The sequence below is a fragment of the Pleurodeles waltl genome, chromosome 2_1, assembly GCF_031143425.1.
Source record: "Pleurodeles waltl isolate 20211129_DDA chromosome 2_1, aPleWal1.hap1.20221129, whole genome shotgun sequence".
Lineage (NCBI taxonomy): Eukaryota > Metazoa > Chordata > Amphibia > Caudata > Salamandridae > Pleurodeles > Pleurodeles waltl.
In genome coordinates, this window is record NC_090438.1 from 378,483,965 (window position 1) to 378,502,306 (window position 18,342).

The 18,342-nt window shown below is 41.7% G+C and overlaps 1 protein-coding gene across 5 annotated transcripts in view; it reads left to right on the forward strand.

Annotated features, from left to right (window-relative positions):
- The window catches only part of SYTL4 (synaptotagmin like 4), a 585,230-nt gene extending 567,386 nt beyond the window's left edge, over nucleotides 1-17,844 (forward strand). For all 5 annotated transcript variants that reach the window (XM_069212747.1, XM_069212740.1, XM_069212773.1 and 2 more), the window contains 3 exons: nucleotides 5,506-5,605; nucleotides 9,022-9,230; nucleotides 16,791-17,844. In XM_069212747.1, coding sequence (XP_069068848.1) covers nucleotides 5,506-5,605; nucleotides 9,022-9,230; nucleotides 16,791-16,927 — 446 coding nt within the window. In that variant the 3' untranslated portion in view covers nucleotides 16,928-17,844. The remainder of the gene's footprint in view (nucleotides 1-5,505; nucleotides 5,606-9,021; nucleotides 9,231-16,790) is intronic.
- The last annotated feature ends 498 nt before the right edge of the window (nucleotides 17,845-18,342 follow it).

Genomic DNA, 18,342 nt, shown 5'->3' on the forward strand with positions numbered 1-18,342 from the left:
TATAGTGTTCTTGCAAGGATCCGCCCTGGCTCTTGCACTGTTCCACTTTTACTTTGAATCCATCAGCTATGCACTGGTGAATTCCGGAATCCCTCTACTACAGTACACTGAAAACATAGAGCTCAATTTAAGAACCTTGTCAACTAAAAAAAATAATTCTGATACTGTGTCCAAAGACTCAAAACAGGATGTTTAAGACATATCAAAACTTAATGCTGCAGAAGCCTCATCTGCTCAAACTTCAAGAACAAATTTGATTCTTCTCTGAAAGACTTTCCCAACTGAAGCTTGCTCAGTGAAATCCCTGGAATTTACCAGAGACCATAGTACATCTCTCATTGATACTTTATCCCATTCCACTAACTTCTTTCTTGATGCTCTGAAGAAAATCAAGCAGCTCTTGGTCTCTGAACAATGGAACTCTACTGCCCTTGCTCACACCATTTTGTATGGAGGTAATGCCTTTCTTATCTACATCCCTCAGAATTTTGTAATCCCATCAAAGCTGTTCCATACCTCAGCCTGCCTCCTCTGATCACATATTGCCAGTTCTAAAAGGCTTGAACAAACTCCAGGTATATGCCAGTATTAAATTTAAAACCGCTGCCCACCAGTTGATTAACTCACAAAGTCCAAAGTCCTGTCCATCTCTGAGGAATATTCTGGGGAAACTGGCCTGGCACGGTGACTGTGGGAATCTGAGCATGTGTGTAAAGTACAATATATATATATATATATATATATATATATATATATATATATATATATATATATATATAAATATATATAAATATGTTTCTTTTAGAGTGGTTGTGGGTCTAAGGAATGAAAAACAGGAACGCTGGGAAGAGGTGCAAGAATGTTTGTCAAAAACCCAGCTCGAACAAGTGAAGCTGCAAGACATGAGGCCATTACTGTACTTGGGGAACATGTATGAGCAAGAAGGCTTCCATGTCTTCTCCCATTTTTCTCGTGCAAGCTGGGTTTTTTACTGCAACGGTCTTGTCTGGCTTCCTTGTTCCTTCCTTGAACTGAGTCAAATACTCTAGGCCTTGAATTCGCAGATCATTCATTACTTGGCATTCCACACACCTTTAAGATTAGAAAGTTTTATCTGTTGAACACCATTGATCACATCTTGATGATTACTCAGCATAAATTGCTCCTTGAGGCCCAAATCTCAACATATAGTGACCTTCGACTGTCCCTCAACAAAATATGACTGTGCACCAAATAATATCTAAAAAGGTTGCGGTCAATATTTACATGGCAGCTATTATGTTGGATATAATGTGTTAATCCTCCAGTGTGTGCCGCCATGTCTTCTAGGGGCTCCATATTTGAGAGAACTTCAGAATACTTAGATCATGTTTTCCTTCCTTTAGTGACAAATTTCAGATGCTATCTCAGTGACCCATCAGACTTCAACAAATATACTATATACCACTTGGTAATGAATTATATTTGATCATACGTGTGCAAGTTATGCCTATGTGCACGTCTATTGAACACAAAGTTGAGATTTCTGTGAATATTTCTTAATGAAAAATCCACTAAGCAAGTTGGAGCATACTGATTTGGTCATTGAAGTATGTTTAGATGGCCTGTAAAGGCCCAGCACAGGAATTCAATAAATGTTTTCCAAAGATTAAACAATAACCTTTATAACTTACATTTCTCCTTTGAGATGAGTAAAAAACAGAATGACATATTTGTACTCTACTATTTAGGCAGAGAAGGGTGAAATGAAGTCATGAATGAAACATTACAGCAATAAATAATTTAGTACATGCAAAGGCCACGTTATTTAAAGTCTGAAGAGGGGTATGACATCTGGGGAACGGTTAATAATCATAATTCATTCCTCAACATATTGGGAACATTGAGAATATGAGAAACACAGTAAGGTTACTCTGTCACGTTTCAGAGACTGTGGCTGTCTGATACATAGCATTGATCAGTTGTTGAAATGTAAACTAAAAAGGTGATCAGACTTAGCAACTACTGAGCAACAGAAAAAACATATTCCAGTAAAGAAAGTAAAAAATGGAAGGTTTATAACCAAGGAATACAAAATTAATTAGATTGATGCTGAAAAGAACAGTAGAGAATTTTGCACCTGAAGCAAACGGAGAACTGGAGATCCTAGTTATTGATATGTGTTAGTTTATAGCAATTTTGAGAACATGTCAAGACAATGGGAATTCTTAAACGGCAAAAGAGATGTATACGATGCAACAGATATAAAGCATGTTATTAGTAGTTTGAACAAAATTCATACCAAGACAGCATGTGAGAGGCAGTGTGTAATATGTTTTTGATCATCTATTAAGACTAAAGAATGTAGTGAGCACCTTCTAAGGAAACTAATATTGACCATCTAAGAACAGTAAAGAATTTAGATTAGAGTTACCCCCTTTGCACGATAATATAGTGCAAAACGTTCTGAAGATTAGGATTCGAAACTATTATGGCATTGCAAAGAATAACCAAAGAACGAGGGGGTACGTTGTAGCATTGTGAATCATCCTATACTGTACAGTGCAGTAAAAACATTCATACCTCGCTGGCCCCAGTCAAGAGGGAGAATTATTTGCTCATTTGAAATGATCAGTGGAGTTAGTATCACCAGGCTTGCTTCAGAAAATGGCTCAAATATTTAATTTATTTAATTTTGAAATAAATAAGAAATTAAAAAAAAGATTATGGCAAAATTGGATGCTTACATGCAAATGGATATTGAGGCAAGTAAACACAGTAGAAGGTAATAACTCAAATAATAATATAGTGATGGTATTGAGAACTGTAGCAGAAATGTAAAGTAAATAAAAAATAAAAGTAAATACATTGGCTTGGAGGTTAGCTGAGTAGAGGGTGTTCAAACTCAGCATCCAGTGGGAGTTGTAATATTATGCTACAATAGATTTAGAATAGATGATGTGAATATTGCCTATCAGAGAAGCACTGTGAGTTGTGTTATGATTTAAAAGTGCAGGAAAAATGAATTAATGCTGTGTCAAGTTACCACACATTGTTAAGCAATGGGATAGACCATCCGTTGACATTACCTTAAGCATACTGGACTTTGAAGTTGTAATTTTGTCATGGTTTTGTTATTTGTTAACAAACATGTTACAAATGGATGATCAAACAAAAAACTCCCTGGTGGAGTTTTCAAGAACCCTCATAATTGCGGAGCCTTTTCATCATCGGTATTGAGCTTCTGCCTCGCCTTTTTGTATCCCATGGCTTCTGCTTCTATATGTATGCGGGCAGTAACCAGATTCTCCTTCAGTTATGTGCCGATCGATATTCCTCCACTAATAACTTGCCACTTCGTTCATTGGAAGCATAGGACTGGTTGGGCATCCATTGGCACGAGCTAAACTTTGATGAGACGGGTTATGGTTGTTCAAGACAGCAAGAAGCTCTTGAAGGGATGTCTTCTGGCCACAGGAACTGAGCTTTTATCCTAAACCAACATGAACTGTGATTAATCTAAATTCTCTTTAAAGATGAATGTTGATCTTTCTAGGTCCTCGGATATTAGTTGCCTCTCCTTGATTTTTATTTTTTTGCATGAAATCACCCAAACTTTTCTATTTTGTCGTACTCCCAAAAAGCAAAAATGCTATCTATAAGAACCATTAATTGGACTATGGGAACTCTTAATATGCATTTACCCTGATGTCTTTATGCTAAGCTTCAGGTCATTCCAAATGCGTGAGCACATTTGGTAAATAATTCAGGAAGCTGTGATCATAACTGCCTTTCTTAATTTACTTAAGTGGATTCCAGTGCTGGTTGTCTTGGCTGCTTAAACATATGTGCAAAGTCTGCGTATGAGAATGCTTACATGTTAGCAACATGACTGAAAGCAGCACATTATCATGTAAGTAATGAGCAGCTGGGGAGTGTACCACGTTACCTTTACTAGGTAAAGTATCCAATCCAAAAATAGTAAATACAAGACATGAGTACAAAGATCTAGGACTGGACACAAACTTTAGCAGAGAGACCAAAACAGGCACTGTGGTGAGATGTGGTGAGACTAAGTAAGGGCCACATTAGAGTTGGGAAGGTGTAATTTATAAACAGTGGGCAAAAGAGGCAATTGCACAGGGTCTTAGATGGACTACACAGCATGGTTATTGGGAAAATGCATAGTGAACCAGTCACAGACGAATGCTTAAACACAGGAAAAAATAGGTACAGAGGACTATGCATCTGAAAATGGAAGAAATCAGTAAAACAACGAGAGAGCCATATTGATTCACACAAACTGTATGGAATAATACATTATTTAGCCTTGAAATCCATTAACAGTACGATAGGCCTTTTGTTTGGACAGCATAAAAAGTCAGACATGTGCAGTGTTGTATGAAACATGCTTTGGTGTAATCCCATACTACACTTTGATAGTGAAGGATCAGGAACAAGTTAAATTAAAATCACTCTTTGCAACATGCAATGGCTACGCACATCATTACTGGTTCCTAAACGTTTATTAGCAATGTGAGTGTACAAGATCTATAATACAAACATGAAAAATGTTTTAGAAAGTTGGGCGATAATCAGAAGTACTTATGGATTAATGTATCAGCAGGCCTTCTTTATTTTGCTTCTCTGTAGTTTTCCTTAAGCTCACAGATGACCGTTTATGTGAGTGTGAGAGAAAACTCTTGAGTGTGTAGGCTGATCTTCTGACTGCAGAAAACTAAGTGAGATTGAATACACTGGGTTCAGGAGTTTTGAAAATAAAATGTAACGCACATTGAAGGGTAGACTTTCAGCAATGTGTAAAAATAACAGTCCGAGACCTAAAGTTATCATAATCAGTAAATTATATATCTTACTTTGTCTTGATTTTAATAAACACAGGATAGAGAGAAAATGTACAGCAAAATGAGCTTCCTGATCTTTATTCTGGCTTTGAGTGCCTCATGTTGCTTTTGTGGAGTTAGCCAATAGCCTTCTGGAGCACCAAACAAGATATAACCTGTCAATAAAAGGTGTGTGTCATTTGTGCCATCACACAGAGGTTGCTCGAAGTCTTCAGACTATAGCGGCTTCCTTTATCAGGATTCGGACATTTGCCTCTTTAGAACACATTTAGTGAATATCTTCCGGCCAGTGTATGAGCTATTTCTTTATTTTAGTCGAAGACGATAAGTACTTTGTGGAGATCTCTTTGGTCTTGTTATGCAAAAAAATTGAGACAAGTGTTAGCAGTATTGTAAGCCCTGTCTTCTCATCCGCTACTACACCTGGTACAAGATCTTAAACCACATCTTGTTTTTACTGGATGTGACAGGGACATAGTCCATTGACTGAGTGAGGTGTAGACTACGCCCTGAAAACACTGTCAGATGCTTCAACAACCTTCTGGGTAGCTTTGAATCGCAGGAATAATATTATCTCTAGTGGAAGAGAAATTGTGGCTTATTTGTGTGGCATACGTAGTACACAGTGTACTTACATTATATTGGCAATGTGTTTTTGCAGGTAAAGGAGACACAGGAGGAGAGCTCCAAGTCTGGATCAAAGAAGCAAGAAATCTGACTGCTGTCAAATCAGGAGGAACATCAGACAGTTTTGTGAAGGGGTAAGCTTGTAAAAATGAGATAAATTGAGTGATTGAGGAGACATGCGATCCATGTGCCTTTATCCAAATGTATAGGCTAATTGAAAGAAACTATGCTAGTCTTAATTAAGAGGACATATAACCATAGGCATAAAGTGTGTTATGACTTTCTCAGTGGTACATCTCTTGATAACCCGTACAATTGTGAATGACCGTGATTTTCAGGACAAATGTGTGCAAAACTAGAACTTCATTTTTTTTTTTTATGTACCAGAAGTCTTTGCACCCACACTAGCAATTCATCCATCAAACCATTTGTAGGAAAATGGCTCCCTGTTGCAGTTACCCCCCACTTTGTGCCTGATATTGATGCTGACTTGACTGAGAAGTGTGCTGGGACCCTGCTAACCAGACCCCAGCACCAGCTTACTTTCATTGTTCCACAATTAGCACATCCTTGGCACACAGATATGTCCCTTGTAAAAGGAACCAGTGGTACCAAGGGCTCTGTGGCCAGGGAAGGTCCCTAAGGGCTGCAGCATGTGTTGTGCCACCCTAAGGGACCCCTCACCTAACACATGCACACTGCCATTGCAGATTGTGTGTGTTGGTGGGGAGAAAAAGGCAAAGTCGACAAGTATCCCCCTCAGGCTGCCATGCACACAAAATACTGCCTGTGGCATAGGTAAGTCACCCGTCTAGCAGGCCTTACAGCCCTAAGGCAAGGTGCACTATACCACAGGTGGGGGTATAGCTGCATGAGCAATATGCCCCTACAGTGTCTAAGTCTATTCTTAGATATTGTAAGTACAGTGTGGCCATATTAAGTATATGGTCTGGGAGTTTGTCAAAACGAAGTCCACAGCTCCATAATGGCTACACTGAATACTGGGAAGTTTGGTAACAAACTTCTCAGAATAATAAACCCACACTGATGTCAGTTCTGGATTTATTAAAAATACACACAGATGGCATCTTAGAAGATGCCCCTTGTATTTGACCTAATTCTTCAGTGCAGGACTGACTGGTCTGTGCCAGCCTGCCACTGAGACGAGTTTCTGACCCCCTGGGGTGAGAGCCTTTGTGCTCTCTGAGGCCAGAAACAAAGCCTGCACTGGGTGGAGGTGCTTAACACCTACCCCCTGCAGGAACTATAACACCTGGCAGTGAGCCTCTAAAGCTCAGGCTTTGTGTTACAATGCCCCAGCTAGTGGAGATGCCTGCCCCCTGGACACAGCCCCAGAGGAGATAATGAGAAAAACAAGGAGGAGTCACCTACCAGTTATGACAGCCCCTAAGGTGCCCTGAGCTGAGGTGACCCCGGCCTTTAGAAATCCTCCATCTTGGTTTTGGAGGATTCCCCTAATAGGAATAGGGATGTGCCACCCCTCCCCTCAGGGAGGAGACACAAGGAGGGTGTAGCCACCCTCAAGGACAGTAGCCATTGGCTACTGCCCTCCAGACCAACACACCTCTAAATTCAGTATTTAAGGGCGACCCTGAACCCAGGAAATCAGATTCCTGCAACCTGAAGACAGAAAGACTGCTGACCTGAAAGTCCCAAAGAGACGACGGAGACACCAACTGACTTGGCCCCATCCCCACCGGCCTGTCTCCAGACTCAAAGAACCTGCACAGCGACGCATCCAGCGGAACCAGTGACCTCTGAGGACTCAGAGGACTGCCCTGCACCTATAGGACCAAGAAACTCCTGAGAACAGCGGCACTGTTCAGAAATTGCAAAAACTTTACAACTTTAAAGCAACTTTAAAAGAGACTCCACTTCCCGCCAGAAGCGTGAGTCTTCACACTCTGCACCCGGCGCCTCCGGCTTGGGTTTGGAGAAACCAACACCCCACAGAGGACTCTCAGGTGACTCCAATGACGTGGACACCCTGAGACAACCCCTCTGCACCCCCACAGCGACACCTGCAGAGAGGATCCAGAGGCTCCCCCTGACCGCGACTGCCTGGTAACTAAGGAACCAGACGCCTGGACCAAGCACTGCACCGCAGCCCTCAGGACTGAGAGGAGCCACCTATCAGTGCAGGAGGGACCAGCAGGCGACCCTGATACTAGCCCAGTCGGTGACTGGCCCGAGAAGCCCCCAGTGCCCTGCCTGCATCGCCTAAGTGACCCCCCTGGGTCCCTCCATTGCTTCCTATAGCAAACCTGACGCCTACTTTGCCTACTGCACGCGGCCGCCCCTGTGCCACTGAGGGTGTGTTTTGTGGGCTTGTTTGTGTGTCCCCCAGTGCTCTACAAAACCCCCCTGGTCTGCTCCCCGAATACGCAGGTACCTACCTGTAAGCAGACTAGGACCAGTGCACCCCTGTTCTTCATAGGCGCCCATGTGTTTTGGGCCCTCCTTTGACCTCTGCACCTGACCGGCCCAGTGTTGCTGGTGCTGTGGCTTTGGGGTTGCCTTGAACCCCCAATGGTGGGCTGCCTTGTGCCCAGGAGGCTGACTGTGTAAGTGCTTTACTTACCTGAAAAAAACTAAACAAACTTACCTCCCCCAGGAACTGTTGATTTTTGCACAGTGTCCACATTTAATATAGCTTATTGCCATTTCAACCAAAACTGTGTGTACTGCTGTTTTAAATCAAAGTTCTATACTTACCTGTGTGAAGTACCTTGCATTTTATGTACTTACCTCAAATCTTGAATCTTGTGGTTCTAAAATAAATTAAGAAAATAAATTTTTCTGTGTAAAAACTATTGGCCTGGAGTAAGTCTTTGAGTGTGTGTTCCTCATTTATTGCCTGTGTGTGTACAACAAATGCTTAACACTACCCTCTGATAAGCCTACTTCTCGACCACACTACCACGAAATAGAGCATTAGTACTATTTAATTTTGCCACTATCAACCTCTAAGGGGAACCCTTGGACTCTGTGCACACTATCTCTCACTTTGAGATAGCACATACAGAGCCAACTTCCTACACCCTTCTTTTGTTATATTATTTCTGTATGATGCACTTTTTAGAAATGACTTTAATTTGAAAGCTAAGCCAAAAGACTGGGATTTATTATTACTTTTCTGTTTTTGGAAACTTTCTTCATTACAGTACTTTCAGCCACCTATGTCAAAGATCGCAGTTGTCTATCTGATCATGCTATTTAATAGGTAAATGGACACCCTCATATTGGTCCACAAACAGTTGTTCCACCCAATTCTCTCAATAAAATATGTTGCATGAGAGAGAAACAGTATTCTACTATCACCCGTACTTCATTGTTACCCCTTCTGGAAATAAACATGCAGTGTGTGTGTAGGTTTTTAGGTAGTGCTGAGTACAGTGTGTTGGTTTAATAAATGTACAATGTGTGTGTTAGTTAATGTAATGGGCTATTAGTTGTAGAATATACTATGACAGTGAAACATTATTCTGGCTTATTTCACCTTAAACCTATCACACTGTCCCTTCAACAGATATTTGATGCCTATTAAGAGCAAAGCAACAAAGCGCAAGACTCCAGTTGTGAAAAAGACTCTGAATCCCCACTACAACCATACATTTGTTTACAATGGTGTGAAGCCAGAGGACCTTCAGCATATCTGCCTGGAACTAACTGTATGGGACCGTGAGCCCTTATCCAGCAATGACTTCCTCGGAGGAGTAAGATTGGGTGTTGGAAATGGTAAGTTGATCTGTGGTCAAAATAATCCTCTACTTTTTTACAATTGTCTCTGGTAGGTTCACATAAACAGTGGCAGAAAGGGGCTGAAAGAAATGAAGCCCCATTTAATTTATTGACAACTAGTTCCCACATGGTTACTAGCTTTGTCCATGCATTTTCAGTATTGTTTGTTTTCTTTGTCTTTTAACATGTTTGTCTCTGTTGGACCTGGCCCTTTTTGGGTCATCCCCAAACATTTTGCACCCTTCCTCCTTTTTTTTTTCTGACCAGTTTTTGTTGGCTTTAGGACGCTAGGCACTTTACTACTGTTAACCAGTGCTAAAGTGCATATGCTGTCTATGTAAATTGTATTGGTGATTGGTTTAACCCGGATTGGCATTTTTGATTTACTAGTAAGTACCTAGTAAAAAAGCACTAGAAGTGCCCAGGGCCTGTAAATCGAATGCTACTAGTAGGCCTGCAGCACTGATTGTGCCACCCACATAACTAGCCCTGTAAACATGTTTCAGACCTGCCACTGCAGTGTCTGTGTTTGCAGTTCTAAACTGCCAATTTGACCTGGCAAGTGTACCCACTTGCCAGGCCCAAAACTTCCCTTTTTGTTCATGTAAGGCACCCCTACGGTAGGCTCTCGGTAGTCGCATAGGCAGGGTGCAGTGTATGTTAAAGGTAGGACATGTACTGCGGTATTTTACATGTCCTGACAGGGAAATACTGCCAAAGTCAGTTTTCACTGTTGCAAGGCCTATCCCTCTCATAGGTTAACATGCAGACTCCCTTCAAATATCTTTTAAGTGCGGTTTCCCATTGGGAGCAGATAGAGACATGGAGTTTGTGGTCTCTGAACTCACAATTTAAAACTGCATCTTTTGGTAAAGTTATTTTTTTGAATGTCAGTTTGAAAATTTCACTTTTAGATAGTGGGCATTTTCTCGCCTAACCATTAAGTGCCTCTGCCTGCTTCTGTATTCCGCGTCTGGGTCAGACTGACAGTTGGGCTGTTTGTGAATTCCATCTAGACACTGACACAAAGGGAGCTGGGGTGTAGCATGTATATCCTGATGACTCTCCTGGGCTAAATTGGGGAGGGAGGAGCTGACACACCTGAAAGGGATGTGCCTGTCCTGATACAAGGCAGTCTTCATCCCCCTAGTGTGAGTCTGGGGCGAGGCCTGGGCAAGGCAGGATCTTGTGAACAACAGAAAATTTCCTTTGAAGTTTGCCTACTTCTAAGGCAGAAAGGGGTATAAGTAGTGGACCCCAAACCCTGGATTTTTAGAACAGTTATGGATCAAGAGGAAGCTCTGCCCAGGAGAAGAGCTGGAGGAAGAGTACTGCCCCTTTGCTGTGTGTGCTTTGCTGGGTTGGCCTGCAGTTGCTGCTTCTGCCTTAGAGAGGGCAAGGACTGGACTTTGCTGTGTATCCTGCTTGTGAAGTTTCTCCAAGGGACTGAGCTTACCCCCTGTTCTGAAGTCTCAGGGCCATCAAAGACTTTCTCTGCCAGCACTCCTGCACTGCCAGGTGGTGCCTAATCTAGTCCCTGAGCCCTTGAAAGGAGAAGTTGATGAGAAAACCAAGTTCACCGACTTCGTACAATGCCCGGACAGACGCCGCTGCCGGATCTCACTACGCCACTTGCAACTGAAGTCGTCGTCCCGCTGGAGTGCAACGACTCCGACCGACCTCGCTGGCCTAACGTTGCTGCAGCCTCGCTGAAGTCCAGAACTCTATGAGTTTTGAAGTGCTGTGTCAGCGATGTCTGTGACACCTGACTCCGCCACGGCACCTGCAGCCTCGTGACCATGATCCTGTGAGGTCGACGCACTACATTGTGACCATAGGATATCGACCCCGCCAGAAGTGCAAGGATCTGACGCTTCACACTGACACCGCCTCACCTCCCCAGCAAGGACCCAACGCCTTGCACCCATGCCTCCGCTCCTTTGCTCCCCAGCACCGGAACCGATGCCGAAGCAGATCCAGCGACGCCTTGATTCCCGACTCTGTGCACCAGCTTGTTTCCTCATTTTCACAAGGTACTGTACCTGGGGGTCCATGTGACTCCATGACTGGCGCCATTGGCGTCGGATTGTTGGGATCAACGCCGTGATATCACCAAATTGAAGCGTTTGTGTTTCTAAGCACTATATTGAAGTGTAATCTTTAAAAATTCATAACTTTGCTTGTGTATGTTGGATTATTGTCATTCTAGGCTTGTTTGATTTAGATATGTATTGGCTATTTTTCTAAACTGGTATGGTGTCCATTTTGTAGTGTTTTCACTGTATTACTGTGTGTGTTGGTACAACGACTTTACACATTGCCTCTGAGATAAGCCTGACTGCTTCTGCCAAGCTATCGGAGGTGAATAGGGGTTCTCCTAGGTGTGTATCTTCCTTGTCCTGACTAGAGTGAGGGTCCCTGCTTGAACAGAGTACATACTGACTGCCAACCAGAGACCCCGTTTTTAGCAGTCTCCATCTCTGCAATTTGCCAAACAGTAAACATTGCCAATGAGTGAATATTAGAACTCTATCGATTCTCCTCAGGGGAGTCTGCAGCACTCTGTGTTGTCTTCCCCTGTGGTGGCCATCACAGTATCCTAATGCAGAGATACAGCTAAGCCCCTTATCTTGCATCGCTGACTTGGATAAAGTTTCAAAGCTCCGGGTGCACGTCCACTGCCTTCAAACTTTACAGAATCCCTAAGCCAAGCTTGGTTTAGCCGTGGGGCCAGGGAATAAAAAAAGGCGTATATTGCATAGAAGATGCAAATGAGTGACCTTCCCTTCTTCAGTGAAGTGGGTCATAAAAGATCACCCCTTTCTGCAGACTCCAAGTATCATTCATCCAAGCAGCTTGAAGCGTTACACACATTAAAAGTTAATGAAGAAGTGATTAGGCATCAGTGATTCTTAAGCGAATTCTAAGGATGCTGGTCTTTGCATCAACATGTAAGGTATCCCCTCCAACTTGTGCACAGTGACCTATTCAGCCCAGTTGACATGTCATTGACATGCTTGTATTACTATTGTTTTACGTTTCTTTTCAGTTTAAGTATACTGTTGAATTGCACTGTGCATATTTCTGGTGCAAGTACATGTTGCCTGCACACAAGCAAATGGATCTTTAGTTTCGGTTTGAGGCGTGACTTAACAAATCAGATACATTTATATAACGTGAAACACATTTAGGTCCTCAAACATGAAGGGGAGTAGTAAATTGGTAAACCATGAATGCTTATTAGTAAAGTTGCAAACAAAAATCATTCAATTAGTCACAAATCCGTAATCAGTACATGAATGCATTACTCAATATAGTTGTAATCAATTCAGAATCACTAATACAAACTGTTAAAAGATGTCAGACAAAAAAATCAAAGTAGACGGGCACAGTTTCACATGGAGGGGAGATCCTTAATTTGCTAATCTAGAGAAGTTAAAAAAGTTGGAGAGAATGCAAGGCGAGTACAGCCTTGAAAGTCACAATCAAATGAAGATTTAATCAAATAAGCAGGAAGAAAATTTACCCAGGAGTCTAACTTTTTGGGGCAAGTACAAGGAAATGTCTCCTCTAAGGAGAGTGAAAAGGGCTCCTGAACCAACTTAGCAATGCATAGTTGAATAATTTATTCTATGATTCTCATGAGGAGAACAAATCAGGATCAGACATGTTGTGATAATCAAGTTTCTCTTTCTTCTCGACCGACACACAGTGGAGTCTCTGCTGCATGGCCTTGAGGTGGATATCTTGTAGTAAGATGATAAAATTCTGTCAGGCTATTCCCACTTGCAGGTGTGTTTTTCAGTGCTTAATTTGTAAATAAAAACGTGCCAGTGCTCAAACCCCTCCTCTTAAACACGAGGCTGCTGCAATTAAATGTGCGAACACGGAATACTGAGGTAGCATATGGTTAAAGCCATCTTGGGACTCTTCAGTCCATTTAAAGACACTCCCGGCCCCCTTAGCTCACTTTTGCAAGTTTCTGCTTTCTCCTGTTGTGACGCTTTTTCGGTGTTCTCTTCCTCAGTCTTTCCCATGTGTGTCTTTTGTTCGCAGTGAATGCTTGAAGCAGAAAAATAAGCGCTGGCCCTCAAAAATAAGTGCCGGTGCTTCGCACCGGAAACAACAAGCACAAATTAAGCACTGGTGTTTTCATGATTTTAGTCTCCAAGGAATGTACGCAAAAACATGTAACCAAACAAGACATATATCGTATGTTGGCTGCTACTGCTTGGCTCCCGCAGTGAGAAAGAGCTAAAAATACACGCAAACAGAGAACCATTGCAATTAACCTGAGGCATTTTAAATTAAGTCCTACATTAACTATGGTGAACGTAAGGTTAATATTACACATTGTGTAAGCATTAGTGCCGCATATTAATGTAAATATGTGTACAAAAGCAAATACAAAAAAAAATCCCATCAAAACACTTTCATTATACTACAGATCCTTATATACCAGCTAAAGTATTAAATATATTGCAAGGAACAAGGCATTCTAATACAGTTATATTGTTACTGTTTAACATAACGCAGATACTTGAATTACTGTCACTGTGATCACATTTAGCTGAAAATAGATCTATAGGAGCAGATCACCCTTGAAATTCTGAAGTAAAATAACATACCAGTTGCACCAGCATCTCTTGGGAATATTTGTAAAGTCTACAGATTTTTGTTTTACAATGTAGAGTGCCCATAACACTGATATTTGATTCATTCTATTTCTCATTAGTTTCATCCATTTGACAGTGGACAGTTTACATTTTGTAGATTTTAACAAACGCAGAATCATTTAGGGACCTGTAGCATCTGGATGTATTTTTTATGAGCAGACTAAAATCTGCCCACGGTGAGAGCTTGTCCAGTTCCTCTTGTGTTCCTGCATGAAATATATAACTGATCTAGTAGGGTCAGAGATTTCAAAATGTGCACTAACACCCTATTGGGACTTTTAATAAGAAGTAAGAGAATTGCAAACTGATGCCCCTAGAAAACGTTAGAAGCCTTGAACAGATGTTCATAATGTTAGTCTTAATGCGTGATTCAGGTTTTTGTTTCATCTGAATCATTTTTTGGTGAGCTGGCAAGATTTGATATGTGGGGCGTTAACAGCCCCACATCTTTTCGGTTATTGACATAAACTTTTTCTTTTAAATTTACATTTTTAACCATCGCTTTTAACGCATATGTAATTTAAATATCAATATTAATTGCAATCGACCCTTATATAGTTCAGAGAAGTTGGTCAGAAATTTACACTTGCAGCTGGCCTTTTTTAGCCAGTTATTGGTAATTCTCCTGGTACAATCCCATGGTTATTTGAAGGATAGTTGAAAGCAAAAAGTGGCGCTCGGTCATTAAATTTTATCTCATTATAAAGTAGAGTCAAATAAATAATGATTCTGTATAGCACTAACTCATGAGTAACTTATAACTCTTTTTATTTGTAACAATTTGCAGAAAAGATTATCCACAAATAGGTGTGGGTCTTGCATGAAAGCTGGCATTTCCCCTCAAATACCCAACATATATATGTACATCACACTAGCAGTCGACCGTTCTCCACGGCCGGCAAAACTGCAGCTCGAACAGCTTGATTGCCCTTAAGTGCTGAGCCGTATAACAGTGCATCCCATCTTTAGATGGTACTCCTTCCCTCTCTAGAAACAGCGTCCTGTGGAGTAGGTATACTGAGGTCGTGTGGGGGTGGTGGGGGGCATGTGAATCATTTTTTCACATCCTATCGCCTAACCCACGGGCAATCAAGCCGGTCACTGATTCTTTTCTGGTAATCAGATTGGCTGTGGGGAGCCTTTCAGAGTGTCTGAAACCTAATGTGCCCTTCTAGACACGATTCAGCCCCAGCTGCACTATTCTATCCAGTAACTAAACTCTGGTGTCTGATTCTGTTGGATAATGGTTGTCGACCTCACAGTCCTCTGTGTTTGGCATTACCTGTGGGTTTGTTTGAAATCACTTTTGAGGTTAAGGCAGATTCTTTTTGCCATCTCTTTTAAATAGACGAGAAGCATGACCGCAATTTTAAGCTTGTGATCTCGATTCCTTACAGATGTGGACCTAATAACATTCTTTTTACCATTTTTGATTTTCCTTGTTTACATTTTCTTTTTTTTTTAATCTCTTTATTAGTTTTGATACAGTCACTTAGAGCGAAATGTTCACATGCAGCAACAAATGAAATGTGTAGTTACAGAGATAAGGGTTATACTAATCAAATAAAAGTGCAATTGAAATAACATTGAACTGTGCTTCAGAACAAGAGTTAGTGTTTCAGTGTAATTTGCAAGGGAGGGACGCCATCATTTGATTCTAGGAGCAGTCGCTGAGGTGAATGAGCTTGTAATTTTTTGCCCTCTGAGTATGCTGAGCAGCGCTGAGTGGCATTGCTGGTAGAGTGATACGGTCTACGTCACAAATGACTGGGGCGGGTGAGGAATTCCTAATAGCATCATCCAGGTGGACGCAGGAGCAGCTGTGTGGCGCGCTCCAAGGAAGCTGAAGAATTCACACCAACAGGGTGTTGGAAACCCCAGAAGCAGGGGGATTTTGTGTCTTTCTAGTGTGGCGAAGGGCTCTGGGCATTCAGGGTGGACGTGTGTCATTTTTAGCTTCAATGTGTACAATGAAGGCATCCCAAATTTCAAAGCCTCCATCTGCCAACCCTCTTTTCCTTGTTTACATTAAACCTCTGTATCTGACCTCCTTTGAAAATTTGCTGTATGGTGCTACACACCTGGACACATGTTGCTCAAGTTGAAAAACATCTAAACTTCTCTGATCCCTTAATACTTATCCTAATCTAGCAGAAAAGCAGAACCTAGAACCTCTCAACCACACATTAGGCTAGATATAAGCACCCCCCAATTGGATTGCATAAGTCAAGATGAGCACAAGAAGGAACCAGCCTTCACTAACCCACAAAACCATCTACGAGAAAAGTAGATTTTAAGCAAAAAGCAAATATGGCTAATCCTAGAATTATTAGAAATAACCACTGACAGAACTGTTGACGACAACCAGAGCAGAATGGGGAGAGGAGCTTGTGTAGTGTAGTTTATTGTATACAAAGCAACAATGTTAAACATCTTTCCAGGTTTAGTAATAATACGCACCACTCTGACATCACCTCAGAGGTGTGCACTGGCTTGATACCAAAGTAGGCCAATTTGTTTCGCCAGTTTTTCCTGCCCGCAGTATGGGTCCACTAAGGAAGGATTTTATACAGCCAGGTTTTTGGGAACTTAGTCCTGAGTGCAATCAAAAAGAAGTAATGAATTTATGCCGCCTACTGTTGTTGTAAACTTGAAATCTGAACCGGTTGCTTATCATTGGTATAAATGTTGAATCCGACACTAGCATCTTAGTGTTGCTGTTTGTTTAGTATTTCTAGTCAAATGTATTTTTATTTTATTTTTCTGCACATCCTAGCTAACAGCATATCTGATATTGTTATCTGTATATGGTATACATGTTTATTAACATAGCAACAGCATGCACCGCAGTGTCTAACATTTTCTGTTCTTTCGCAACCAGGTCTAAGCAATGGAGAGGTAGTGGACTGGATGGACTCCACTGGAGAAGAGCTGAGCCTCTGGCAGAAGATGAGGCAGTTTCCTGAGTCCTGGGCAGAGGGAACGCTTCCACTTCGGTCATCCATGGTCAAACAATGAGGACACAAGTGATACTCTCACTCGGATAGCATCTCTAATGAGACACGGGACAAAGGGGAAACTTATTTACAATTATTTTAAAATGTGTGTATTAATACAAAATATAAAGTGAATATTCTATTTAGAAGCATATAAAAAAGGGTTATTCTCTGTGTGTTGTTCCATTATGTTAGGGGGAGTTGGACAGGATTGACTACTTGTTTGTCCAAATTCTAATAAAAAACAAACTCAGTGTTTACACGTCAGGGGATATTGTCATACTATTCCATGTTGTGCCCCTTTTCTAACCCCATCCCAAATCTTCCAAAGTCAACTACCACACTACAGAGTGGACAGATACCGAAAACAGGGACAGTGATGACCACCATCCAATATTTTGAGTTTTGTAATGCAATCTGCAAATGCTTAATTCCAGATCCACATAAATACCCCCAAACGTTTTATATTTTGTAGCACTACATTCTGTAAGGTGTACACTGACATGCCTGCTTTAAAATCCCAAGTCTACCACCGCTAAACAACGGTGAAGACTGCATTTCAGAAAACGCAATATTTGAAAATGTTCTCCATTTTCAAACAGTACTTCATTCCCTTTCAGGGAGGCCTTCCCTCACATCCTTAGAGTGTACCTAACTGCATTTGCTTGCAGGGCTAGAGGACCCGTCCATCTCCAAGCAAACACTCTATTTAAAAACAAATGTATTTGTTTTTGTTCAAATACATGAGTGAACATAATCCTCAGGAATATTTCTCCAATGCACTTCTTATAAATGTCACTCAGTATATACAAACGTTTTATGTATGATGTAAACAAATACATACGTCATCCACAGTCTTTTCTGTTTTCCGGAGTTTTATCTGTTGTCTCTGACATTTGTTTGTCTTTGTTTAAATCTCATTAAAAAAAGGAAAACGTGTGCTTGCTGAGTCTTTGCTAGCCATGCCCTATTAATTCATTAACGTGTGTTAATCTGTAAACAGATGCCCAAGTGATGTCCTCAGTACAAACAGTAGTAACAACATACAGTGCTTGTATAATACACCTATGTGGGGATGTCTTTGCTTGTGCCGAGAGTTGTGCCCTATTTTTCAATCAATCAATCATTTGTTAAGTGCGCTACTCACCCGGTAGGGTCTCAAGGCACTGGGGTGGAGGTGCTACTGCTCGAATAGCCAGGTCTTGAGGTGCTTCCTGAAGGTCAGGAGGTCCTGGGTAAGACATAGAGTGACGGGGAGGGAGTTCCAGGTCTTGGCGGCAAGGTGGGAGAAGGATCTGCCACCAGTTGTGGTACGGTGGATGCATGGGACGGTGGCGAGGGTGAGGTTGGCGGAGCAGAGCTGGCGTGTAGGGACGTGGAAGTTGAGATGCTCGTTGAGGTAGGCAGGGCTGGCGTCGTGGAGAGCCTTGTGAGCGT